Here is a 25,801-nt window from a genome sequence, read left to right as displayed (position 1 = left end):
TCCCTTTCTTTTCCTTGCGGGGGAGGGGGGGGCTCGGACGGGCCCCGTAAGCTCCTGGCGTTGTGGCCTGTGCTGTGCTCCGTGAACAAGCGCTCCACTGTGAGTGTGCAAGACGTAGGGCAGCGCACCGGCCTAGGGGCTTGGTGGGGCGCTGCCGTCACGGTCTAAAGCTAAGTCTGCCTTCTCCTTCTGCAGGAATAACGGAGGAAGAGCGTCAGTTTCTGGCCCCCCCGATGCTGAAGTTCACCAGAAGCCTGTCCATGCCCGACACCTCGGAGGACATCCCTCCCCCGCCGCAGTCCGTGCCCCCGTCCCCGCCGCCCCCTTCCCCCACCGCCTACAACTGCCCCAAGTCCCCGACCCCGAGAGTCTACGGGACCATCAAGCCGGCGTTCAATCAGAACGCCGCCGCCAAGGTGCCCCCCGCGGCCCGCTCGGACACGGTGGCCACGGTGATGAGGGACAAGGGCTTGTACTACAGGAGAGAGCTGGACCGCTACTCCCTGGACTCCGAGGACCTCTACAGCCGCAGCGCCGCCGCCCAGGCCAACTTCCGCAGCAAGCGGGGCCAGATGCCCGAAAACCCGTACTCGGAGGTCGGCAGGGTGGCGAGCAAGGCCGTGTACGTGCCCGCCAAGCCCGCCCGGCGGAAGGGCATGCTGGTGAAGCAGTCCAACGTGGAGGACAGCCCCGAGAAGACGTGCTCCATTCCGATCCCCACCATCATCGTCAAGGAGCCCTCCACCAGCAGCAGCGGAAAGAGCAGCCAGGGCAGCAGCACCGAGATCGAGCCCCAGGCCTCCGAGCAGCCGGGCCAGCTGCGGCCTGACGACAGCCTGACCGTCAGCAGCCCCTTCGCCGCCGCCATCGCCGGGGCCGTCCGCGACCGGGAGAAGCGGCTGGAGGCCAGGAGGAACTCCCCGGCCTTCCTGTCCACGGACCTGGGGGACGAGGACGTGGGTCTGGGGCCGCCCGCCCCCCGCGCGCGCGCCTCCAACTTCCCCGAGGAGGCCGACTTCGGCGAGGAGGGTGGCGCCGAGCCGCTGTCGCTGCCCGCGCCGGGGGCGGCGCCCAGGGAGCCCGAGAACCATTTCGCGGGAGGAGGCGAGGCCGCAGCTCAGGGGGAGGCCGGCAGGCCGCTCAATTCCACATCCAAAGCCAAGGGCCCCGACGGCGGCCCCGCGGTGCCCCCCAAGGGCGGCAGCGCGGCCGGCCCCGAGAACTACGTCCACCCGCTCACGGGGCGGCTGTTGGACCCCAGCTCCCCGCTGGCCCTGGCGCTCTCCGCAAGGGACCGAGCCGTGAAGGAGTCGCAGCAGGGCTCCAAGGGGGAGGCCCCCAAGGCCGACCTCCACAAACCTCTCTACATCGATACCAAAATGCGGCCCAGCGTGGAAGCAGGCTTCCCTCCCGTCACCAGGCAGAACACGCGGGGGCCCCTGAGGCGGCAGGAGACGGAGAACAAGTACGAGACCGAGCTGGGCAAGGACCGGAAGGGCGAGGACAAGAAGAACATGCTCATCAACATCGTGGACACGTCCCAGCAGAGGTCGGCCGGCCTGCTGATGGTCCACACCGTGGACGCCGCCAAGACCGACCGCCTGCTGGAGGAAGAGGAAGAGCAGGCCGACGCGGAGGCCAAGCCAGACAGCCCGCTGTCCGAGGTGCCAGAAGGCGCTCCCGAAACCGAAGGTGCTTTACAGATCTCCGCCAGCCCCGAGCCCGCCGCCGCCGCCGCGCCCGGCAGGACCATCGTGGCGGCGGGCTCCGTGGAAGAGGCGGTGATCTTGCCATTCCGCATCCCTCCTCCCCCTCTGGCATCCGTGGATTTGGACGAGGATTTTATTTTTACAGAGCCATTGCCTCCCCCCCTGGAATTTGCAAATAGTTTTGATATCCCCGATGACCGCATCGCTTCCGTCCCCGCCCTCACGGACTTGGTCAAGCAGAAGAAACACGACGCCTCCCAGCCCCCTCCGTTGAACCCCAGCCAGCCGGCCCACTGTGCGGACGGTAAGAAGCCGGCCGGCCTCTCCAACTGCCTGCCCGCCGCGTTCCTGCCACCCCCCGAGAACTTTGACGCCGTGACGGACTCTGGGATCGAGGAGGTGGACAGCCGGAGCAGCAGCGACCACCACCTCGAGACGACCAGCACCGTGTCCACGGTGTCCAGCATGTCCACGCTGTCGTCCGAGGGCGGGGACAACGTGGACACCTGCACGGTCTATGCGGACGGGCAGGCGTTTACGGTGGACAAGCCCCCGGTGCCTCCGAAGCCAAAAGTCAAGCCCATCATTCCCAAAAGCAACGCGCTTTACCAGGACGCGCTGGTGGAAGAAGACGTGGACAGCTTCGTCATCCCTCCCCCGGCGCCCCCGCCCCCGCCGGGCAGCGCCCAGCCTGGGGCCGCGAAGGTGACACCGCCGAGGACCTCCAAGTTGTGGGGTGACGTCTCGGAGGTCAGAAGCCCGATTCGCTCGGGCCCGAAGGCAAACGTGATCAGCGAACTGAACTCCATCCTGCAGCAAATGAACCGAGAGAAATCGGCCAAGCCGGGGGAAGCACTGGATTCGCCCACGGGCACCAAGCCCGCCAGCCTCGCTCCCAGGTAAGTCCCACGGTCGGCCGGCTTAGACAGAGACCGCCCCCTGCCGGCCTTCCCATCTCGTCCAGTCAGTGCTGACCAGGAAATGCCCTTGGGGAGCAGCCAGAGCGGACGCGCGCGGGCCACACCTGCTACGCAACGCCTGCGTCCCTTTCCCCTCCTCTCCTGGACGCCGGCACAGCCGAGTGCGGACCGCATCCACGCTGGCAGGACGTGGCTCCCCCGCGTAGACACCTGTGATAGAAGGCGGCCAGCCACGGCAGGCCATCCCTGCCCTGGCTTCCAAAGAGGAGCGCTGCTCCCCGCGGTTCTGTGTTCTCCAGGTCCCTGCCGGGACCCCCACCCCTCCCCCCGCCCCGTAAGGCCATTCTGGAGCCTCGCGGAAGCCAAAACTGGTGAGCTCCACCAAGCTGGTGGCGGGGGAGGAACCGTGCCAATGGAGGGTGAGCGGGTCGGGGCGCGCACACGTGCGCGTGTGTGGTGAAGCGTGCACGGATCCTTCTCGCCTCCTCCCGTCGCCGACCGGCCGGAGGGCTGCGGAGGTGCCAGGCTGTGGCTTCACTAGTCAACTCGGAGGGAAATGGCAGCCCCCCTGCCGGCCTTTCCCATCCCGGCTGGCAGGCGTCACGGAAGGAGGCGTCCGGCTGCCCACGGGGTAGCCAGTCACAGTCTGACGCAGAGTTCGAGGTGCTGCCGTCGCGGCTGGGGGTAGAATGTGAGGGGCAGCTTGTGAGGCTCTGCCCAGGCACGCCACGCCCTAGAGCGGGCCGCTGGCTCTCTGCCTGGAGCCTCTGCCCAGACGCTGGGGGTGCCAGGCGCTCCCCCCGCTGTCCCGGGAGCCCGTTGTTTGCTGGCCTCCGCTGACGTCCGCGCCTAGGTGTCACTTTGACTAACCAGTCTTCTCCGTACTCCCGTTGGACAGGCGTTTGACTCACACGTCTTGGGCCGTTAACCAGCAACACCACACCGTGGTTGGGCCTGCACGTGCGGGCCAAGAGCCACAGTTTCCCCAGCTGTCTTTCCGTATGGACGTAAATCAATTTCTCACGTGGCTTGCACTACACCCGGGAGAAACACCGATTGGCCGGCCGTGGTAGAAAGAAGCGGCACGGTAACACGCCGTCTTCGCGTAGAGAATCCACCACCAACTGTGAGGTTCAAACGGTACCGCCAGTTGAAGACAGAGTCCACAGAAGCCCCCATTTCTGGTAGACGTCTACACACAACTTCAAATGTTATAAACTCGAAAGTCCTAAAGGACTTAAAAGCGGTCGGTTTTGCCCCTTCCCCTTAGGTAACGGTACAGCTCTTCGTCGCTACCTGACGTGAGAGCACAAGTATTCGGATGCTTTCTCCTCGTGTTCCACACCCTACCGGGTGCTGGCATGTGAGCGAAGCATCTTGAGGACACTGACTGGGGAGCAGGGGGGCAGGTAGGGACTGTACCCATTCCCCAGGAAGAGTGACCGAGACGCCGAGTGGCAGGTCCCCGTGCGCGGCAGGAGGCCGAGCGGGGACTCGGGCTGAGGTCTCCGCCTGGCGCTTCGCCTCCTTAGCCACGTCTGAGCACGGGAGGGTCCCGAGGGAGGAGTCCAGGGCTCAGGCTGCCGAGGCTCCCCTCCCCGGTCCAGGGGCCTCCTCCGTGCCTTCCCCAACCGGGTGAGCCCCCCCGGGGGTCGGGGGCAGCGGGCGTCGAGCTGTGCCTCCCCAGGGCTTCCCCGCCCGCGCTCCCCTAGCGGGGAGGGGCCTCGGGGCACATGTCACCTGGCGGAACCCGCTGGATTTCTGGAGAGCTGCTGCAGGACCGCCTCCAAGCGGTGCTCAGGAGCCAAGGACAGCCGCCCCCGGTCCGTTCTGCTATTTATAACCCAATTCACTCACAACGCGAACATCAGCCGGCACCTACTGAGGCCTCACCAAATGCCGGGCCCCGTGCTCTGCGGGGCCTGTGCTTCTGCCCGGTGAGCACAGGAGCAAACTGGAGGCCGAGAGGGGGAGCGCCTGGCCAGGGTATTCCACCGGAAGGCAGAGAGCCCGACCTCCGACCCAGGGGGCGTCTCAGGGTCCGACTCCTGCGCCCTCGGAGGAGCCAGAGAACAGCCTGGGACGAAGGCGCGGCCGGCCAACCTGCCCGCGGGGCTGAGTTCGCCGAGGGTGGCTCGCCTGAGCCCGGCCGCACACCCAAGGCAGCTCTCTGCTGGTCACCAGACGGCCTCCGGCACCGATGAGCACCCGCAGCTGGCTTCCTATCCTCTGCTCTCGGCCAAGGCTGGCACTGACGTCGGTGGCAGCCATGGCCCCGAGGCCCAAGGACGAAGAGGAAAGTCATGGCCTCTGGGCACTAAACTGGGCACTTTGCCGGCTACCGAGGCTTTGCTGATCCCACGGCCTCACCAGGCAAAGCCCTAAGTGGATGTGGGCTGCTGACAAGGGTGAGGCTGGTGACAGCTGCTGGGCAGGGGAGGGGAGGCCGGGCTGCCCCCTCGCTTGCGGGTCTGTCCCCGGGGCAGGCCTCTCCCCTGCTGGGTCTTGCCTTGGTTGTCAGACCTGGGTATTTGCCCGTTTGGGGAGCAGACACAGCCTGCAAACTCACCCGCCAGGACGCTCCCTGCCACGTCTAAATGCATCTCGAGGCTCCTGCCGGCACGGCCCTGGCGGCGTGAGGCCCGGGCCTGCGATGAAGGGCGTCCTCCTGAGGACAGGGAAAGGTTTTTCTAGGCAGACGGAGGGGCGGCCGTGCGCGCGAATCACATCCCCACAGAAACGGTGTGGTCTCCCGAGAGAGGGCTGAGTTTTGGAGCTCACCCCTTTGGGGTCACCTGCCCCCTCGGGTCCTTCTTAACAAGTGCGGTGAGACCCTCACTTCTCACCAGAGCCCAGGGTGGGACAGGGGCGACGAGAGCGACAGGCCCTCGCTCACGGGGGACACGTGTGGCCGTTCCCTGAGATCGGAGAGGACACGGGTCTGGGGGTGTCTGATTACGAATACCTGGTAAGGAGGTGAGCGGGCAGCCTTCCCGCGTACTATCATGGGAGGCGCCTCCTCGGACCACCTGGAAACACCCCGCCAGGCAGGCAGTTCAGGGGAAAGGGCGCCTTCGGCCGCCTGGGCTGACTTTTCCAGGAAGCAGCCTCAACTCTGAAACGAGTGTCAACCTAGATCAAAGGGCAGGGAGTGGGTGAGGACGCGGCAGAGCCCCGGCCGCTCCCGGGAAGCTCAGAGTCAGGGTGCCGGCCCGGCCACCCTCCCTCCACCGCGCTGGAGGGTCCCCACGAGTGGTGTTCTCCCCACTGGGGGGCGCCTGACATTTTGCCTGAGGTGGCGTGGTGAGGGCAGGCTCCCCCAGGGCAGAGCTGGGAAGCGACGGGACACCATCCTTGGGCCCGGAAGCCTCACTGGCCGGGAGTCCCTGGGCTGCAGTGTGGTAGGAACCAGTGCCAGGCCGGAGGGCCGAGCGGAGCAGGAGGGGTCCACGCCCGCAGGGGCCCGGGCCCTGGGACGCCAGGCAGCAGACGCACGGTTAGTGATCGTCTCTCCTGAGCCTTGGGACCCACCCCCGAACCAGACGACGTTCCAGGTCTCTCCTCTGGGGAGCTGCGCTCGCGAGGGGGAAAACAGACAATAAGGGATGAGACAAACCCAGAGCACAGCTAGTGCCACAAAGGAATGAAAGTATATTCACGAGTCGAGTCGGAGTGCGCATGGGCAGGAAGGAGGTGACCGTCCTTGAGGAAGGGACCTTTGAAGGACCTGAAATACGAAAAGGAGCCAGCTGTGTGGAAAACCAGGAGCAGAGCGTCCCAGGCACGGGGGACGCGAGCACAAAGCCCAGAGGCCAGAAAGTGCTCTCCACACCGAAGAAACTGAGGCCCCCGGAGAGGGCTGGCAGGCCGTGGGGGGTGGCGGAACTGTGTTCCGAACAACGGGGGCCATCCCGGGCCTGCTCCAGGCTTAGCCCGACCTCATCTCCGTGTCATGAAGATTACCGGCAGCCAGGCGGCTCTCGTGGTGGCACAGGTACCCTTCAGCAAGCTGCTTCAGGGTCCACGTGCAAAGGCCAGCGGTCCTGCGCTCTGCAGACGAGGGGGTAGATTCGAAGCCCGAGGGCCTCAGGAACGCAGAACAGCTCCGCTGGCCTGAGTTACACACTGTGGCGCCCCAGACGTCGTTTCCAAAGCGAGATACGCACGCTGCTCTTTGCCCAGCATCCCCATGGCCCCAGAAAGTCAGTCTCACTGTGACCCTGTGTGTGCCGGGAGGAACAAGGACAGCACAAGCTGGTGGGGATCCCCGTCTGGCTCCCGTCCGGAGGGCCTGGCATCAGCTGGGTCCCCAGGCCCCTCCGGATCACCTACCCTTCTCGGTGGGCCCAGCAGTAACGTGGGCCTGGCCCTCCCCGCCGCCCAGACACAGATGGGCTTGTGGGGGAGGAAAGTCATCCCCTGGAGGCCCCGGGGGTGGGGGTCCAGGCTGCCTGGAGGTGTGAGCAGGGCCCAGTCCTCGGGAAAGCAGCCCTCAAGCTCCTGGCTGCCCTTCCGAGGCCCCCACACGGCCGCCCCCCTGCGTCGGCCCTCGCCTGGCCCCTGCCTCCGGCTCTACGGCGACTCTGCAGTATTGGTTCTGAGAGCCTCCTGGTTTTAAAATAAATCAATTTGGGTTGTTAAAAAATTATCTGGGCCCAGCTGGTCCCAGAGCACAGACTTCAAACCTGGCTCAGTAACAGAAGCTGCTTAATGGCGTTTTCACAACCTCAGTGCCGTCAGGCCGGCTTTATCATCTCGTGGCCCCCCGACTGAAGCGTTAAGGGGACGTCGGTGCAAATAATTAGGCGAGTGCTACTTACAGGGGCTCGCGAAATTTGCTTTCGGTGTGTTTTCTCGTAGACCGTATTCCAAGAGCGTTCTCCCGGCCCAGCTGCGGGCTGCCCCTTGCTCATGCGACCTCCCGTTGCAAGTCTGGTCCTTAGGGTCTCTCTTTCCGGTCTGGACGTTAGGATCGGTCCGCGGGAACGCGTCAGGGGGTGAATGCTTCTCCCTGGAACCTGGGTTCCTTCTTGACCTGCTTGGACGTGAATGTTCCGGCGGGAGGACCCAAGGCACCCGCTCACGCACCCGGTCCGGCTTGTGTGACCTCGGACATGTCACTTAACACGCCGATCAGGAAACAAGCTTAACTGTCTCCACCCGCCATCCACACAGCAATGACACTGCACGCCGACTGTGGGCCAGAGCCCGGGGAATGCAGACAGACTGGGGCCCTCGGGGTGCTCAGGGCCCGGGGTGGCTGTGAGTTCTGGGTATCAGAGCCAGCAACAGGCCCCAGGCGTGGAGTCGGGGAGAGACACCGATGGCAGCGCCCGGACCTCGGGCAGGCTTGGTCCTGACTTGGTTCTCCTCCCCATCCCCCGTGTGTCTGTAACGCCCCACCTGTCGAAACGCTGTGCAGACAGCTCCAGCGCGGACAGCAAACACACCGAGCCGTCGTCACCGAGTGGCCTCTGGCCCACACTCAGTGGTGATTGTTCCGGAGCCAGACGGAATTTGTAAACACGGTGAAAAAGCCACTTGAATCTGCCTCCCCCCATCCCAGGTACCCGGTACTGACTGATGACATAACAGCACGTCTCTGTGTATGTCCCTGGTTAGCTCTCAGTTCTCGCTTTAATTCCGCTTCCATGTGGATTTGATCTAAAAGGCGGCATAGAGAGTGCTGATCCAAGGGAGAGTGTGTGTGTGTGTGTGTGTGTGTGTGCGCACGCGCGCGTGCGCATATCTGTGTCTGTGTTCCAAACGAGGGCAACAGATTCCTGTGTGTTCCACCCAGGAACCCAGCAGTTGCTTAGCAACGTAATGATCTCTGCAACCAGGAGGACCCGGTGAATACTGTTGGCGTGGGGAACCGAGAGTAACAGAGGTACCAAGGAGGAGGGCAGGATGGGCCGGCCCAAGGCCGGCCTTCACTCTGCCTCTCCGACTCTCCCGGTTACTCTTTCCGGGGCGATATCCCGCAGGGGTCGGGGGCCGGCCCCAGACACGTGGCCAGATCTGATGTCCCCCCATCGGTAGCCGCCGGCCTCTCCTCTCCTACCGTGTAGATTTGCAGCAAAGCACGGGAACCCAAGGGGCGCCCTCCCGCACAGGGCATGTTGATTCGGCCTTCACGCTGCCGGCGCGGAGCCCAACTTGGGGCTCGAACTCATGAACCAGGAGGTCGTGACCTGAGCCCAAACCGAGAGTCAGAGGCTCGACCGCCTGAGCCACCCAGGCGTCCCCCCGTGTTGTCTCTTTCTTGACAGGCTTTCCCTGACGGCGGTCTGCTCTGTACTTCCATGCTCCCAAGCCACAGAAGGCAGGGTTGTGAATTTCCCATTGTAACCACGAAAGCAAGGCCCGTGTTCATCCTCCGCTCTGGGCTGCCGTGTGGACCGCCCGCTCGGCCTGCCTCCTGGGCCAGAAAGGACGAGCATCAGTAGATTCTCGGCCAGTGTCCGCACCACTGCTTTCGTTTCATCTGTCGAAAGAAGCTGCTCTGTTTTAATTTTAATTAATTTTGCAGTGTTGTCTCAAGCCATTCCATTCTGTCATTTTCACGTGCTCTCGTGATGGGTGTTAACAGAAGAGGGTCGTGCTGAGCAGAAGTAAGTGCTGCCCGCGAAACTGCCTTGACCTCTGGGGTGTGCTGCTGTCCCTCCCTGCTGCCCACCCACGTGTGGCGGAGCCTCCTCTTCGCCTCTGACGCTAGACGCAGCCGCCTGCGAGCTTTCCTTCGAAAATGAACGCTCCCAGCTAAGTGAGAACGGTTGGGATACTTGCAGTGGGCGAGCGGTGCCGACCAGCGGCCTCTGCTCAGAGACGCCCCCACGCCCTGGCCATGGGGCCCGGGCTTGGGGACGGACTCCCACACCGTACCGCTGTGCCGGGGCCGCCCGGAGCCGGGGTCCTGGGCGCCGTCGCCACGCCACGTCACCTTGGGAGAAGGCACCCCGGGACTGTTGCCGCGAGGCAGCGCCCGAGCAAGGGGGCTCTTGTGGGAGGCTCACCCACTCTCCACGGCACGGCTGTCCTCCCGCAAAGGTCCTTGGCCCGAGTTACCAACTCGGATCGCCTCTGGATGGAGCAGCCTTGCGTTGACTCGTGATTTCATCTCCACCATCTTGGCTTAATTGCTGTTATCGCAGCAGAACGAACGGGTCTTCCCCTGAACGGATGGGCCCTGCCGCTGTGCCCCACCACCGGGGGCAGGCGGAGAGGCCGCGCTAAAGAGCACCCCACGGCGTTAGCCGCGGCCCAGGCTGGCACCGGAGTGGGCTCTCTCCAACCCGCTTGGGCACCAGAATCTGCAGGCTTCTCCTTAAATCTCTGCTGCGTCCACAGCCGACCCCTCCCTCGGGAACCCGGATCTAGATACGGGAGGTGCTGGTTCCCTCTCCCTGCGTGGGGGGCCGGACGCCAGCAGGGCTCCTCCCCCTTGATGCTGAGTAGCCCAGCCTGGCAGTAGCAGACGGGCGGTCTTTACCCTCCGGTATAACCGGCACCCACAGCCCCCGGGGCTTCTCGACCGGGTTAACAGACCCCACCTGGGGCGCCTGACCCCCAGGAAGCTGCCTGTGGACGGGGCGGGGGTGGGGGGGGGGGGTCCCTCGACGACTGCTGCTCCAGCATTCCGTGCTTAAAGCCACAACAGCTGCCACCGAGTGGGGAAGTGCCACGAGGCTTAGAGGCCTCGAGGCAGCCGACTGGTGGTTATACCCAACTCTATCAGTGGCAGAGAAAACAAACAGCAGCAAAAGGAAAGCTGAGGCAGAGAGCGGGCAGAGCGGGCCGCGTGCCCAGCTCACCCCTCCCTTCATAGAGGCCCCCCCGATCCCTGTCCTTGTCTGTTTTCACCGCCCACCATGTTAGCACCTGTGCCACTCTCCCCGTGCTCCCGAGCAGGCCCCCGCTCTCGCCGGCTGGGAGGGAGGGGACCCCAGCTCACACATGGAGACAAAGGCTCACAACGCGCACCCACTGGTGTTTGGCCGGGATCTTTCCGGAAGGGGGCGGGTGGTCCATCCACACTCCCGTGAATGAGCCCAAAAGGCAAGAAACCCACAGCTGCTCTCGCCGCCTCCCCAGGGGCTGTGGCTGTCCCCGGGCAGCGGCACGGATGTGCCTTCAGTTTGGGGGCAGCAGGGAAGAGGGTGAACCGGGGGCCGGACGGCCTGCTGCGGGCCCTGGCCAGGGCCAGTGAGGGGCTGCACCTAATAAGGCCCCTCTGTACAGGCGAGCACACAGACCAGAGCCTCCTCTGGTAGCACGATGCAGCCTCGTCACCCCCTCAGGGCCAGTGCAGGCGGAACCTCAAAGATGAGGCTGCCCCCGGCCCGGCCGCTGGGCTGCACCTGCCACAACAGGAAGGGCACGGGGGGGGGACTCCCGCTGCCACTCGGGACAGCGGGGTTCCTTTCAGATCGCTGCTTCTTTGCCAAGCATCAGACACACCACCAGCGAGCCTCTCACGCTGGCTTCACGCGGGGCTGAGACCGCCCGAGCGAACCACCCCATTCCGCGGCAAAATGGCCCCACCGACGCTGGGCAAAGTCACAGCGCTCGGGCCCAGTACAGGTCGCGTCTTGGCAAATCGCTCCTTGCTTGCTCTCAGGGTCCGTGGACGGTTTCCTCAAACCCCAAGTGCCCCCAAGCTAGGTGTGGGGCTGCCCACTCACTGCAGCAGGGCCAGCCTGCAGGGGCCCTTCCCCGCCCTTGTCCCTTCAGGCCGAAAGGCTGAAGGCCTGACAGGCAGCTGGGAGAGACAGTCTCCCCCGAAGGGCGCTCTACCTTCTTTCTACCTGCCCGAATGGAGGCAAAAGACGTCCTTGCCTCCCGCTGGCGATCTACCTGTGATGTCCCCAGACACATCGCACCCAGGGAGCAGGACCTCGTTCAGGCCCCGACCTCAGGTCTTCGAGGGAGCCCTTAAAAGCGCCTCAGTGGCCATCCTCGTCTGGCCCTCACCGCTCCCGCGGCACAGGCGCACCCCCCCACAGGCAGCCGCCCCCCCCCCCCCCCCCGCCCCCGAGCAGGGCCAGGTGGGTGGGCGGCCTCGGTGTGTGTGCTGTGGTGTCTTCTCGGAACTCTGCCTCCCGCCCCCTTCCTCCCTGCCCCGGTCCTGGCGTGGCGCGTCGTCCGCTCACTTGCCAGTGCACCTGCCCTCAGCATGTCTCCCGCCCCCTCCTCGGCGACCCGCAGACCCCGCGCCGCGACTCGGCTTGTGACGCTCTTCTCTCTTGTTGCCGTTTCAGAAGCCCAGAGGTCATGAGCACCGTCTCAGGTACACGGAGCACAACGGTCACCTTCACGGTTCGCCCGGGGACCTCGCAGCCCATCACCCTGCAGAGCCGGCCCACAGACTTTGAGAGCAGGACCTCAGGAACGAGGCGCGCCCCGAGCCCCGTGGTCTCGCCAACGGAGATGAACAAGGAGATTCTGCCCGCCCCCCTGCCCGCTGCCGCTGCCGTCCCTTCCCCCACGCTCTCAGAGGTCTTTAGCCTTCCAAGCCAGCCCCCGGCCGGGGACCTGTTTGGCTTGAACCCAGCGGGACGAAGCAGATCGCCGTCCCCTTCCATACTGCAACAGCCAATCTCAAATAAGCCTTTCACGACTAAGCCTGTGCACCTGTGGACTAAACCAGACGTGGCGGACTGGCTGGAAAGTCTCAACTTGGGTGAGCATAAAGAGACCTTCATGGACAACGAGATTGATGGCAGTCACCTACCAAACCTTCAGAAGGAAGACCTAATCGACCTTGGGGTGACTCGGGTCGGGCACAGAATGAACATAGAAAGGGCTCTGAAACAGCTGCTGGACAGATAAGGGTGGCTGCTCCTTTACCTTCACAGACTCCTTGTTATAAGTAGAGATGGGCTTCTACTGAAATATGCAGGCGGCCAAGCACGGTCTGTGAGCGCCAACCCCATTCCACGGGTTCGTCTCCCGGTACCCAAAGAAACGCCGAGTGTGTCCGGGTGTGGCTGAGCGAAAGCCTGGCGGCTCCCCCACTCTGCACGGGGGCTTCACGGGCTGTTTCTGTGCAGCAGGGGACAAGGGGAGGGAGTCCTGCCACCACGGAAAAAGTGTCACGGCCTGCCTCGCGGCGTGCAGGTGACCTCCCTTTGCCAGGTCCCAGGGACGCCCCCGCCAGTTTAGCGCGGGAGCCCGGCTCTCGCAGGCAGACACCGGTGCGCTCCACATACCTCCTGAGACCTCCCTCCTCTGCTTTCCGGGCAGCTCCCGCCCCCACCCCCAGGCCCGCCTCAGTTCGCGGCCTCCGGGAGGACACTCGATGCTCACTTGCTCCTTTCTTTCCTGCACTTGGCTTGCGGTAAGCCACCCCAGGCCTGTCTCTCCGGTGCCCCTCGTTGGGCCCCAAAGGTAGAGAATCTGTTTTTTTCCTTTGGATTCTTTACCCCGCCTCCTCCCGCGATGTGCATCCGTGGTTCTCTGGCCAGGAAGCTCCTGGCCGTGGTGGGGAGTCTGATGGGATCGTGCCCGGCTTTGCTTAGCTTTCTTTCTTTCTTTCTGCAAATCTATTAGCATAATTCCAAAGTGGTCAAACAGATGTCACGTGGAGTTAGTCAAAGCACAAAGTCACGATTCCGAGCAGGAGGGGAGGCCCGGCCCCGGGAGCCGGCCGGTGCGCGGCCGCCTGGGTCTCTTCTGGGGGAAGAGCGGGGAGTTGTCCGCCGAGCGTCCCCGGCGCGGTGAGAAGGGGATTCTCTGCCTTTCACACGTTTTTAAAATGGAAAGCGTGTCTCGTTCTGCAAAGACCAGAGCAGGTGAGCGTCCACTTGACCACGAGGGGGAGACACAAGGCTAATGGCGGGCATGTGCTGCTGTGGGGGAGACGGCATCTTCCCCGGGTGCCGGGTGGGGCACAGTGACCTCTGTTCTGAGCCCGGCCAAGGGTAAGCATCTCTGCCGAGACCGCCCCTCTGCTCTCTGAGGCCAGGGAACCCCACCCGTCTGGCCGGTACGACAGGCTTTTTGAGAACCCGGTGGCTGAGGCGTCCGTCCACACGGGACCCAGGGTCCAGAGCACGCAGTGGGCTGCAGGCTGAGGGTGGGAGCAGACACATGAAGAAAGGAAAGACGGGGAGGTTTCCCGGGCTGCACCAGGCAGGCCCCTCTCTCGCGAGGTTTTCTCGAGTCGCGCCCATTCTCTTCCCTGGAGTCCCCTCCCCTGTGACAATACCTCCAATTTCCAAGGGAGGTTACCACCTGCACAGGGGTCACCGGACATCCAGCCAGGCTTCCAGCACATTCTCCCACACTTGGAAGAAACTCGAACAGCAGGTTTTGGCTTTTATTATGATTTCAGAACTAGCCTAGCCCATCTCTAATTATAAAAACATGGTATTTTTTTTTCCTTTCTTTTCTTTACGCTCACAATCAAGTGTCTGATTAGGTCTGGAACAGCTCTAGAATGAACACGTAAAATTTAGCAATTTAAAATCTCTTTCTTTACTGCAAGTTTAAATAGTTGTACAGATAGTTTATAAGCACAATATTTTAAGAAAAAAAAAAGTGGCTGGTCTACTAGGCAGCCTTTGTGCCACTTCAGTGCTAGAAAGTTAAAGAAAAAAAAAAACTTTTGTGATTTAATAATACTATTTCTGTGGAATTATAAAAGTATGACCTTTTTAAATCAACCTTATTTGGATGCATCTGAACCAGCAGAGCTGTGTTATATTTTCTATCTTTGCTAGAACTTCGTCATCGAAGGACAATTATTTCTTCAGAAGTGGTTACAAATCCACGATGCAGCGGTTTCTCCAAAAACAAACACGCACCCTCCCCCCCCCCCCCCACACACACACACAGACACACACGCACAGTTTTTCCAGCCACGTGCCCCCGAATTGGAAACTGAGTTCCGGCCCTTCCTCCGCTCCAAACCCCTCTGCAGTCAGACTGGACCTGCACGCCCCACCCCTACTTGAAGTCAGTTGAACGTGAAGGCACTTCTCCCCCCCCCCCAACCCCACCCCCTCATGCCCTTGCCGTCTCTCCGTCGTGGGGTGTGCCAGGACGCCGTGGGTGGCCTGCTGAGGCCGCCTGCTCGTTCACAAAGTGTAAAGGTGGTGGTTTGGCCATTATTCGTCTTCCATTTGGTGAGATTGCCAAATTCAGTCAGTACACCGCCTCACCGCGGCCCTTCTTTCTTCTACCTACTGCTGGCATCACCTCCGTGGCCAGTGCCAGGCGACACGCCGGGGCGAGGTGCGAGTGAGGGAAAGGCGCTGCTGTGTTGCCACCGGTGGCTGTAGAGCCACTGGACCCTGGCGGCCGGGCGGTGAGGGTGGCTGTCACTCCCTTTCTTAGACTTCAAGCCACGGGCAACTAACCAGAAGCGAGCAGACTGCAAGGGGAACCCGAGAGCTGAGCAGTCATCAGTTTCTGCCTTGTCTTATTAGAGAAAAGTCACAGGAGCCCGCGGAACCTGCACTGACCGAGAATAACACGTGTTGCCAAGACGAATCCATCTCGAGCCCTAGCCAATGGTTTTGCTCCAGAAAGCAATAGTTCCTCACTTAACTCGCTGCCCAATGCTCTTCCCCTGCCCCCCTTGGACACGTTAGGACCAGGCCCTCTTCCATGGTGGGACAAACGTCAAACTGCTCATATAAGGATCATGTGAATACTATTCTGGGTTTTCAGATCAACTTTTCTTACCTACTGTAATTTAAATAAATTGCATTTACATGCCTCGTCTCTGTAACATTGTGTATACAAAACCAAAATTTCTCCAGATGTAAATTATGTACACCTGCCAAGATACCTTCTCCAGGGTGTCTGTGCACATTTTAAGTTAATTCATAGAATATAAAATGACTCAATGTGACTGTTGATTTGCTGAACTCTACATATCACAAAGTGGGTTATCTGTGGTACTTTAGTTAGTAAAATGGTGATTTTTTTTTTCTGGGTTACTGAACAAGCAAGCATTACCCAGGTGATCTGGCAATGACTTCGTGTGTGGGCCACAAACATGGATTTTTTCCCATTAACCAATTTTTTTTTTGTTGTTTTTTAGAAACTAGTATGTTTCACACTACGGTTTGTGTAACTTGTGTTCGCATTTCTCTGTGTTGCTGTTACTTTTGTGCTTTTATTCCTTTTAAACTTTATTTTGAAAAAGAAAAAAAAAAACGAAACAAAAAACGAGCTCCTGTAATTTGCACTTCCTCCCAATCCTTCAATCTCTTGTATGGCAACCAAAATGACTGTAAGAGAAATAAATATACGATTGCACTAAGGTTGTGGCTCTGATTACACACAGTGTAGCTGTCTGAGTGGACAAGTTGCCAGCTTGCAATCTCACGCAGGTAGGACAACACCGCCACTCTACCTCCGTGCAACTGAGCAGGTACTAGGTCTCGTCCAAGAGTAAGAACCTTCCTTCCAGCAGCTCACCTGCCGTGGTTCTGCTTCCTTAAAGCGCTCTCGTGACGCAGACGGAGACACGCCTGACTTCAGAGCCAAGTGCGTGTCGGCGTGCACGTCTGTGAGCTCTAAGAGCCCGGCCGAGGCCCGGCCGTCCTCTCTGGTTTGGGACGGCAGTGGGGGTGGGGCCGAGGGGGAGCCGGAGTCACAGCTCTCCTTGAAGCACAGACCCCGATGCCCCCACCTGCTGGTCTTCCCCCCACCAGGCTCTGGGGCCACAGCACCGGGCGGCCTCTGTCGTTCCCACGAAGCCAGCCATGTTGTGCTAAGCCGGCGGGCCCCAAGCCTCGAGGCAAGAGGATTCGGGTCCTTTGGCAAAGAGCTGAGCCGGGAGACGCGGGCTATCCCTTTGCCTGTAGGGAAGTAGGTTTTCAACACCGAACCTCTTCTTTGGCCTCGTCAGTGACAACCTGAGGTCTCTAGTCCTTGGACACTTTCTACTGTTTTGGCACACTCTCCATCTGCACAGCGGCCACTGTGTTTCTGTGCTCACGAAAAATGCGAAGCCTCAGATCTTTCGTAGTGTCCTCTCCCCTAGGCCCCCTGCCTCGCTGTCTGGTGGTTTCTCCCAGACCTTAACCACCCCCATCACCTCCAGTGGTTTCTTCCAGACCTCCTCGAGGTAAATGTAATCAGTTTGTCTTGCGGGGGGGTGGGGGGGGGGGGAAATTCGAAGCGTTTTTCCTTCCCTCATACTTTATTTGAGGCGTTTTAACAAGCAGGGCACTGAAGTGTCTTTCCACACCTGTAGCTCTCTGTGTAGACACCGGGTGGTTGGAAGCCCCCACGGCACCCGCTGCCCCGGGGCAGCCGTGCTCCGGGGGGACTCGGGGAGTCTCCAGATCCGACCCTCCGACTCCAGCAGACCTGACCACTTCAGTTTCCGAGCCGCACTGTATCAGTGGTTTTCTTTCTTTACTGTTCCTGTACCGTGTTTCTCGATTCCACAGTCTTTACCGTTTTGTGTTTAAGATGACAAGCACTGTCCATTGCTTCTACTCTGGAACTCTCTGTTTATAGCAATTCTGAGACTTTAATATGAGCCTTCAAATAAATACAGAAAACAAAAACAAAAAACAAAAAAAAAACAGGAAAAAAATCAAGTGTGTGCCTTGGGTGTTTTGAACCTGATCTGCATAAAAACCATATTGTATTCAAATGCTGTATATTTAATGAAAGGATAAATCTATCTTCACTGTATTAATGTAGCTGATAAAATAGTTATAGTGCCTTGTTTTCTGAACTGAGAAGCCCGTATCAATGCACAACGTAAAGTAAAAAACGATTCGAGAAATGAAATGTTGAGAAGACCTAGACGTGGTTCTGGAGCCTTCATCCTAAGACTGTGCCACACACACAGTCGTTTAAATTTAAAAATAAAAAGAAAATTGAAATAAGATCGTGTTATCAGTTAATTTTCCACTGAAAGCGCTCTCTGCTCTTACTTGCACTATTTTTGTTCACCTAAAACAGAGCGAGTCTGAGAGGCCCCGTGGGCGAGAGGGGCGCGCGGGCAGGAGTCCTGGGCCCCCGCCTGCCGCCCCCGCTGCCGCCCGGCCCCTGCCGGCCCTTGTCGGTGGCTTGTCGAAATCAGCGGTGTTGGCTGTTTGCAGAGTTTGTAAAAAAATGAACAAAATATTTGCTTTTAGTGACGGAGGCCACCCATCCCAGCACTCTTTCCAATGTTTACAAGCCAAAGAAACAGCAGCACACAGTCCGATTTTCTTGTAAAAGAAAAATGACAGGAAATACACAGATTCTGGCCCGACGCCGCCACACTCCTTGTGCCGAAGGTCATGTGAGCAGCCCTTGTCATCTCACAAGTTGTCCGGGGTGCAGGGAGCACGTCGGGGCCCACCGCTCCACCCGCGGGGCCACGGGGCAAGCGGGGGATGGCTCAGCCAGCCCGGAGGCAGGGATACACCACGTGCTACGTCCCTCGCCACGTCTCTGGGCTCTCTGCAAACACGCGTCTGGAGGGAGCAAGGACCTACGCGGGCTATGCCTGTCTATCTCGCGACTCTCACCGGTGCCGCTGTGTACCAGGCCAAAGTCAACTACAGATCCAAACTTCTTCACTTCAGGCCACAAATGTAGCCGATCACCTGAGAATCTGAAAGGGGCGGTTTGGGAGACACGGCAGGGTTTCTCAGGGGTCCCCGTTCCGCATGCCGCCGCCGCCGCTGCCTCTGCTGGAAGCGTGCACGTGTCCAGAGCCAAAGGGGTGTGCCACAGCACCAGCCACGGCCACCAGGCAAGACCGACGGGCAGCCGGGCCCCGGGCCCCGTAGGAGATGGGGATCAGACAAACCGCGGGCTGGCCTTCAGGGCGGCCAGGTGAGCAGGTCTGAGCGCGAAGACAGCTGATCTCAGCCGTCTCCGGTGGCAGCACACCTGTCCTGGGCCCCTAGCCATCAAGCCTTCCTGCCACCGCCCACTCGCGGTCTTTCTTGCCAAGGGGCTTACGCGACTTAAATGTGTTCTGCAAACCCCAGAGGGCAGGAGGAGAGCACAGCCTCTGAACTGCCAGGGAGGTGACCACAGCAAAAGACAGACATCAGCTTATTTCCCTGCACGGTCGCAAGAGGCAGCTGGAAATAACAGTAATCTACCAGGTGCCTGTGTGCCAGGCACCATCCAGACCACTGCCCTCACTGAGGGTCTAACAGCCCTGTGGTAGGAACAAATAGCCCCATTTTACAGAGGAAGCCAAGTCTTGCCAAGGTCCACGGTGAAGGCCCACCCAGGATTTGCTATAAAACCTCCATGGCGAAGTCCCTCTGTAGGAAAGAGAACCCCCATCAGGCACCCCGAGAACGGCTGCTGGTGTCAGGGTCCGTCACTTTCTGCCCCTCCAAAGTCAACTGTGCAGGGCCAGGGGTCCAGGAGGCTGGGCAAGGTGGGGGCTCCTTCCAGCTGAACCGCCTCAGGGGTGTGACAGAGGGAGAAGATCCAATTCAGAAGTAACCTGTTTACCTCGCTGCCCTCGACGGGGATCAGGGAAGCCAGGACCTAGGGATCAAAGGCTGCCTTTCCCAAAGACTTGATAAAGGCCCGCAGCTTAGAGCTTCATTACACGTGGCATCTGCTTTAAGGCTCTCGAGGATCCACGAGGTAAGTACGGAAAAGACGATCGTCTCTCTTACCGATGACAAATCACCCTGAAGACGGTGAGGCCTCACCAAGGGAGCACAGCTGCCCTGGGCCCCGTCCTTCCCAGGCCCTCCCGCTAAACGCTTCCTCCCTTGGCTCCGGGCCACCCAGAACCCTCCCGGCGTGTTCCTTTGTGGCCTTCGTCCACAGAGCCCGCCTCGGTTGCGACCAGAGAGGCCTTGCGGCAAACCGCTCCCGGCCCCGATGCCCGTGTGTTCGCTCCCACACCCCTCGGCCTCCTTCCGCCAGGTAGAACGGGCGCAGCCCCTCCTTGCCCTTCACAGTCACCCTCAGTGGCGGAGGAGAAAAGGCCAAGCGAATGGGAGACAAGGAGCCAGGCACGTGGCTGCAGAATGAGTTCGAAAGTGAGTCTCACAGGCCCACACAGCTTTGAAGCTTTCCAGAAAGCCAAAGGCACAGAGCAGGTCTTGGAGCCTGCCATCTGGGCAAGCTAAAAATAAAGGTTCCGTTTTGGAGCAAGAGTTTATAAATGTGACTACAAAGGTCCCGATAAAGACATCAAGGCTCTGGGGGAACTGCGTGGCCTGAAACCTCTAGCCCTGGCAGGGGTTGCCAGGGAAGCCCAGCCCCCACCTCCCCCCCCCCCCCCCCCCCGGGCACCGGTGGCCAGCTTTTTCTGGCAGCAGTCGCGAAGCCAAGAGGAGAAGGGGACGGCTCTTTACGGCGGGAAGGGGGTGGGGACCACAAATGAGAGGGCTGGATCTAGCTTGCAGTGCAGGCCTGTGACCTACTCACAGCGGCAACACGGACACAGCCGCGAGGACCCCAGCCCTGCCCTTGAGGCCCGGGCCCACATCATCCGGAGCCGTCGGACCCCCGCCCACCTCCCCAAGCTCCCCCTTGCTCACCTTGCTGCCACAGTTGGGGGCTCCAATCTGCCCGCTCTTCTTGGCATCTGGAATGTTCTTCCCCTGTGTCTGCACCGCCTCCTGAACCATCAGATTCAGAGTAAAAGTCATCTTAATCACCCACTCACATCGCCGTGTCTTCTCTTCTCAGGGCAGTTATTACTACCTCAAAGTGGCCCGTTAATTAGCTGACTGGTCCCACCCCCCCCCAACCTGGCGGGCAGACACATCCACACCCACCCCCCCACCCCCCTCCGGAAGAGATGTCCGACAGCACAGGGGCCTGTCCTGCCCCATCGCAGGCACTGCTGTTCCCGGGGCCTCCTGCCCTCGGCCCATCCATTTAGGCGCAGCTCCTGCCGCAACCATCCGTGGCCCCTGCTCCCCCACGACACCGGGCACCTGTTCTCTCTAGGGCTGCCTGCCTCGCAGGTCCCGCCTCGGGGAAGCTGGGAAGCGGTAACGGGAGCCGGGCCCTGGTGGGGATGGGGGTGGCGGTCCCTCCCCAGCGAGGGGGCCCGACGGGGAAGCGGGGCTCAGCCCTCCTGCTCCCCGTCTGCCACGGGCCTGCCATGCGGCACGCGGGGTGTCAGTGGCGGCCGCGAGGACTGCGGATGGCGCGCAGGGGCCCGGACGGGGGGGTGGGGGGGGGGTCTGGGGGAGCCCGCCTCACCCTTGGCTCCCGGAGAGGCGGCCCCCGGGTCCTGAGCTCCGACAGCGGTCTCCGTCACAGCTCCGCCGGGCCACGGGAGACGCCACGGCCGCCCGCCTCGGCCGCAGAGGACCCTGGGCCTGTCGGTCACGTGCCCCGCGCGAGCCAATCAAGGCCGGCACCGGGACTGCTCTGCAAGTGCCCAGCGAGCACCAATCCCGACTGGCAAAGGGGGGGATCGTGATTGGCCCAGCTGGAGGACAGGCAGCTTCCGACCAATCCCGGGGACCAGGAGGCGGGCCGTGGATGAAGCGCCCCGCCCACCGGGGAAAAGCTCGCAGGCAGGTGACGCACAAATGAGACGCTTGCGGTCCAGCCTCGGGGCTTCTCGCGGGCGAGGCTAGAGCGACCTCACAAAGCTGCGAGCATCTATGTGTCTTCACCCCATCCCTGGAAGCAGACCAGTATAAATAAAAGGCAGGTTGGGGCTGCAAATAATGGAAATTCCACTTAACAATGGCTTCAACAAAAAGCGCTTTATTCTTTCCATAGGACTGCGTACAAAAATGTAAGCTCCGCGTGGGCAGGAATTTTATCTGTCTTGTTGGATGCCCTGCATCGGTAACAAGATGTTCTCAGTAAGGGTGTGCTGGAAACATGGGTGAATGGGAGGACCCGAGGTGGGTGGTCCCTGGCTTTGATCTGACGGCTCAACATAGGCCTGAGATTCAGCCTCTCCCTCCAATTTCTCAGCCTCACAGCAACAAAAGGCTGCTGCCACCCCACACGTCACATTCTGTTCCAGGCGAGGAAGAAGAGGGGAAGACCATGGCAGCTGTGTCCGCTCCCCTTTACCGGAGAAGCCAGTGCATTCCCAGAAGTGCCTACCAATATGTCATAGGCCAGTGGTATCCCTAGAAGCAAGGCGCACTGGGAAAGCGGGCATCGGCTCCACACAGCGCTGCAAGGAACAAAGTTGTGGATGTGTTAAAAGACAGAAGGGGGGGGGGGTCGCCTGGGTGGCTCAGTCGGTGAAGTGTCTGACTCCTGATTTCAGTTCAGGCCCTGATCTTGTGGTCTGTGAGTTCCAGCCCCACATCGGCCTCTCCACTGCCCGTGCAGAGCCTGCCTGGGATTCTGTCTTTCCCCCTCTCTGCCCCTCCCCTACTAGTGCATGTGTGTGCACTCTCTCTCTCAAGATAAATAAACACAGATTTTATAAAAAGGGGCGCCTGAGAGGCTCAGTCGGTTAAGCGTCCGACTTCGGCTCAGGACGTGATCTCACGGTCCGTGGGTTCGAGCCCCACGTGGGGCTCTGTGCCGACAGCTGGGAGCCTGGAGCCTGCTTCCGAGTCTGCGTCTCCCTCCCTCTCTGCCCCTTCCCCGCTCATTCTCTGACTCTCAAAAATAAGTAAACATTACAAAAAAGTTTTTAAAAGTTATAAAAAAAATGATTTTAAAAGAAGGCAGAAGGTAAATGGAGGATGTACGGACAGGTGACGAATGGGGTCACAAGAGTGTCCAGGTGGATTCTCCTCACTGAGCATTTGAAAGTGCACAATCCAGTGGCATTACACGTAGTCACACTTCCATAAGGCTGTCGGCACTGGCCGGTTCCATCCTGCCGAAGACAAACCCTTTGTCGGTTGATGGACGTGTGGGCTGTCGCCACCTTCTGGCTGTTGAGAATAGTGCTGCTGGGAACATGCGTTGTACGAGTATTTGTTTCAGTCCGTTTTCAGTTCTTTGGGGCGTATATCCTGGGGGTGGAGTTGCCGGGTCATGTGGTTGCTCTCTGTGGAACCTGCTGAAGGAGTCGCTGGACCGTTTCCTGCAAAGGCCACACCATTTATATTCCCACCAGCGGCGGCTGGGGGCTCCTCCCTGGAGACTTTTGAGGTCCTGTTTCTGCAGGCTGAAACTCTTCGGGGCCCGGTCTGTAGCTCACGCGTACGCGTACAGCCCAGGAGCCCGGGGAACAGGCTGGGGCACGGAGACTCTGCGTTTCCAGCGAGCCCCCAGCCAGGCACTGCTGGGGAGACTGGTGTGCACTGCTCCCCTCCCCTCCCCTCCCCGCGGCTGGCAGGCGGGAGCGTCTGTGAACAGGCGGATGATCAGGCCTCCTCCCAGGCATCCGGTTTCAGTAGGAAGTGTCAAAATTCAGAGAGCTTTACTCCTATGAATACTTTATCGAGGGAGAAACAAACTGTTCTCATCCAGGGAGATCTCAAATTTGAAAGTGGTAGGAAGCTCAGGGGCGTGTCATTATAGGATGGCTTATAAAGCAAGAATGGTTACCAGGTGGGAGTTTCCAGATAGCAGGGAACTGGTTAAACAGGAGTATCTTACACCATTTGGGGAGGAGAAGACGTCTTAGGTTTGCCACGTACATTGACAATGAACGACCTAAGTTCTCTTGTTCGTGAGACGAGCAGGGTTAAGCTTGCTTACATGGGTTAACTGGACCTATCCGCTCGGGACCTTCAGGTCTGCTATTTTATTTGATTTTTTTTTTTTTTAATTTTTTTTTTTTTCAGCGTTTTTAATTTATTTTTGGGACAGAGAGAGACAGAGCATGAACGGGGGAGGGACAGAGAGAGAGGGAGACACAGAATCGGAAACAGGCTCCAGGCTCCGAGCCATCAGCCCAGAGCCCGACGCGGGGCTCGAACTCACGGACCGCGAGATCGTGACCTGGCTGAAGTCGGACGCTTAACCGACTGCGCCACCCAGGCGCCCCTATTTGATTTTTAACAAGAGGAAGCCCCCGGATCTGTGCGGTTAACGCTCTCCTGGGCGGGTCTTACGGGCAGTTCGAGAAACTGCCCCTCGCATCCCCTGTCCGCAATCGGCAGGCGTGGGTGAGGGGTGAGAGGTGGGTGGCGACAGCCTGGAGCACAGGTGACTTTGAGGCACGGGCAGCTTGTACATCTGCTTTCTGGAACTGCCAGCGCCTGGACCGTTGTCCCCCGTGCCTCCGTCGGTCTACAAAGTACAGCAGGGGAGGCTCTAAGGCAGTGGGTCTCCCAAGTCTGGTCCCTGGACCGGCGGCATCAGGGTCAGTCACCTGGGACCCGGTTAGAAATGCAAATGTCTGGGACACCTGGGTGGCTCAGCCGGCTAAGCGTCTGGCTCTCGGTGTTAGCCCGGGTCATGATCTCACGGCTCGTGGGTTCGAGCCCCAGGTCAGGCTCCAGTGTGGAGCCCGCTTGGGATTCTCTCTCCCCCCCCTCTCTCTCTGTCCCTCCCCTGTTCATGCTCTCTAAATAAATAAATAAATGGGGAGGAACGCAAACGTCTGTCCCTCCCCCACCTGCAGAACGAGAAGCTCTGGGGCAGGACCCAGCCACGCGGGCTAACAAGCCTTCCAGGTGACCCTGGTGCCTGCTGGAGTTTGCAAGTCCCTTCTCCAAAGCGACCCCTGCAAAATAAACCTGCCCCAACCCTCTGTGCAGTGTCAGGGGTCGCTGCCACTCCAGCAAGTCCCACGTGGCTGTGCAGGGCTGAGTGCGTGCCCCACTCCCCCAGGGGCTGTGGCCCGCAGGTCACTGAGGTCTGCGTGTGGACGGCTCGGAGAACAGCTCGTGGAGCCAAGCTGAATGCCCAGAGGGAGGGCACCGGGGGCCGGAGGCCACTTCCGTCCTGTGCCAAGGAAACCCACCCAGCGGGTTCCACTGCTCGGCGTGCGACTTCACCTGGGAACCAGCCGCCCGGCCCCCCTCTGCACCACCCACCAGTCCGTGAACCCCGCCACCTCTGGGCTCCTCAGGGGTCTCATCTGAGCTGTGGACTGACGATCCCTGAGGCCCCAGGAACTTGTGGGGGCACACGAGGTCTTGCCTGGGAAATGGCATACCACTGCCAGCGGGCATAAACAAAGACAGATGGGATCCTCTTGTTAATCAAGTGGTAAAGACACGTGTCGAATGAAACTCAGAAAAGTATCAGGCAAGCGCGTGTCTCCCTTCCCCGCTGGCTTCCCGAACCCCAGGGTGCCTCCCCAAAGCTCTCGCCTATTAAGGATTCCTTGTGATCCTTCCCTGGCCTCGTGCATACATCTGCAAGCACATGCGTACGAATCATTTTAAAAACCCAAATATAGCTCACTCTACTCACTGCTCTGTAGTCTTGCTCCTTTTAAAATTATGAAACCCATCGGTTTGAAACAGACGGGGAGCAGCGAACACTCACGTCCACCACCAGCTTGAGACGTCGGACGTTACAGGGACGCTTGTCCCTTTCGTCCCTCCTGATTCCACCTCCTTCCCTCCACCCCAGACGTAACCACTGCCCTGAACTCGGTGTTTATCCTCTCTCTGCATGTTGCGACATGCGCATCGCTTACGTATGTGCCCATAAACGATATGTGGTAGTACCATGCACATTTTAAAACCTTATACGGGCGTCTGGGGGGCTCAGTCGGCTGAGCGTCCGACTTCGGCTCAGGTCATGATCTCACGGTTCGTGGGTTCGAGCCCCGCGCTGGGCTCTGTGCTGACAGCTGGGAGCCTGGAGCCTGCTTCCGATTCTGTGTCTCCCTCTCTCCACCCCTCCCCCCCCCCCCATTCGCACGCTCTCCAAAAAATAAACAATAAAAATATATAAAACTTGACAGAAACTGTCTGCGTCATGCATGATCAGTTAGCAATCCTCATCAAGAGAACAGTGCCTGACACTTAGTCCCCAGCCAGTTAACTGGTGACTAGCATCATCATCGATAGTATAATTATTGGCAATCGTGAATCCCGCAGCTGACTTATTTATTTCAATATCACTTTTGAGGCTCATCAAACATGACAGATGCAGCTCGAAATCATTCATGTTCACAGTCGAATCTATTTCATTATAGGAATATATCGAAATTGATGTATCCCTTCATCTGTCGATTAATCTTCACATTTTTTCTTTTTTTTTGCTATAAAAACGATGCTTTTCGACATCATGCTGAATGAAAGAAGCCTGCCCCGAATTACCACGTGTTGGATGATCCCATTTACACGATGTCTGGAGCAGGAAGATTCAGAGACAGGAGATGAT

At 59.8% G+C, this 25,801-nt stretch overlaps 1 protein-coding gene and 2 long non-coding RNA genes across 7 annotated transcripts in view; 1 reads left to right on the top strand and 2 right to left on the bottom strand.

The window, feature by feature from the left end:
• SHANK2 (SH3 and multiple ankyrin repeat domains 2) overlaps window positions 1-13,070 on the top strand; it is a 490,643-nt gene extending 477,573 nt beyond the window's left edge. Inside the window, exons 23-24 of the mRNA XM_042957704.1 lie at window positions 196-2,608; window positions 11,890-13,070. Of these exons, the coding sequence (XP_042813638.1) occupies window positions 196-2,608; window positions 11,890-12,460 (2,984 nt within the window). The 3' untranslated portion in view covers window positions 12,461-13,070. The remainder of the gene's footprint in view (window positions 1-195; window positions 2,609-11,889) is intronic.
• On the bottom strand, window positions 2,377-21,043 carry LOC122230999. Of its 4 annotated transcripts, none has more exons than XR_006208081.1 (5): window positions 20,786-21,043; window positions 20,113-20,193; window positions 5,595-5,761; window positions 2,734-5,297; window positions 2,377-2,519 (listed from the first exon to the last, which is right to left on the bottom strand). It is a non-coding gene; the product is annotated as an uncharacterized LOC122230999 (long non-coding RNA). The 4 variants fall into 4 exon arrangements; XR_006208082.1 differs by having other exon boundaries at window positions 2,377-3,753; window positions 5,199-5,297; XR_006208080.1 differs by having other exon boundaries at window positions 2,377-5,297.
• On the bottom strand, window positions 6,244-9,535 carry LOC122231000. 2 transcript variants are annotated; one of them, XR_006208085.1, is made up of 4 exons: window positions 8,033-9,535; window positions 7,450-7,664; window positions 6,593-6,849; window positions 6,244-6,356 (listed from the first exon to the last, which is right to left on the bottom strand). It is a non-coding gene; the product is annotated as an uncharacterized LOC122231000 (long non-coding RNA). The 2 variants fall into 2 exon arrangements; XR_006208084.1 differs by having other exon boundaries at window positions 7,450-9,535.
• Window positions 21,044-25,801: the final 4,758 nt, after the last annotated feature.

The sequence above is a fragment of the Panthera tigris genome, chromosome D1, assembly GCF_018350195.1.
Source record: "Panthera tigris isolate Pti1 chromosome D1, P.tigris_Pti1_mat1.1, whole genome shotgun sequence".
Lineage (NCBI taxonomy): Eukaryota > Metazoa > Chordata > Mammalia > Carnivora > Felidae > Panthera > Panthera tigris.
This window is presented reverse-complemented; position numbering and strand designations above follow the sequence as displayed.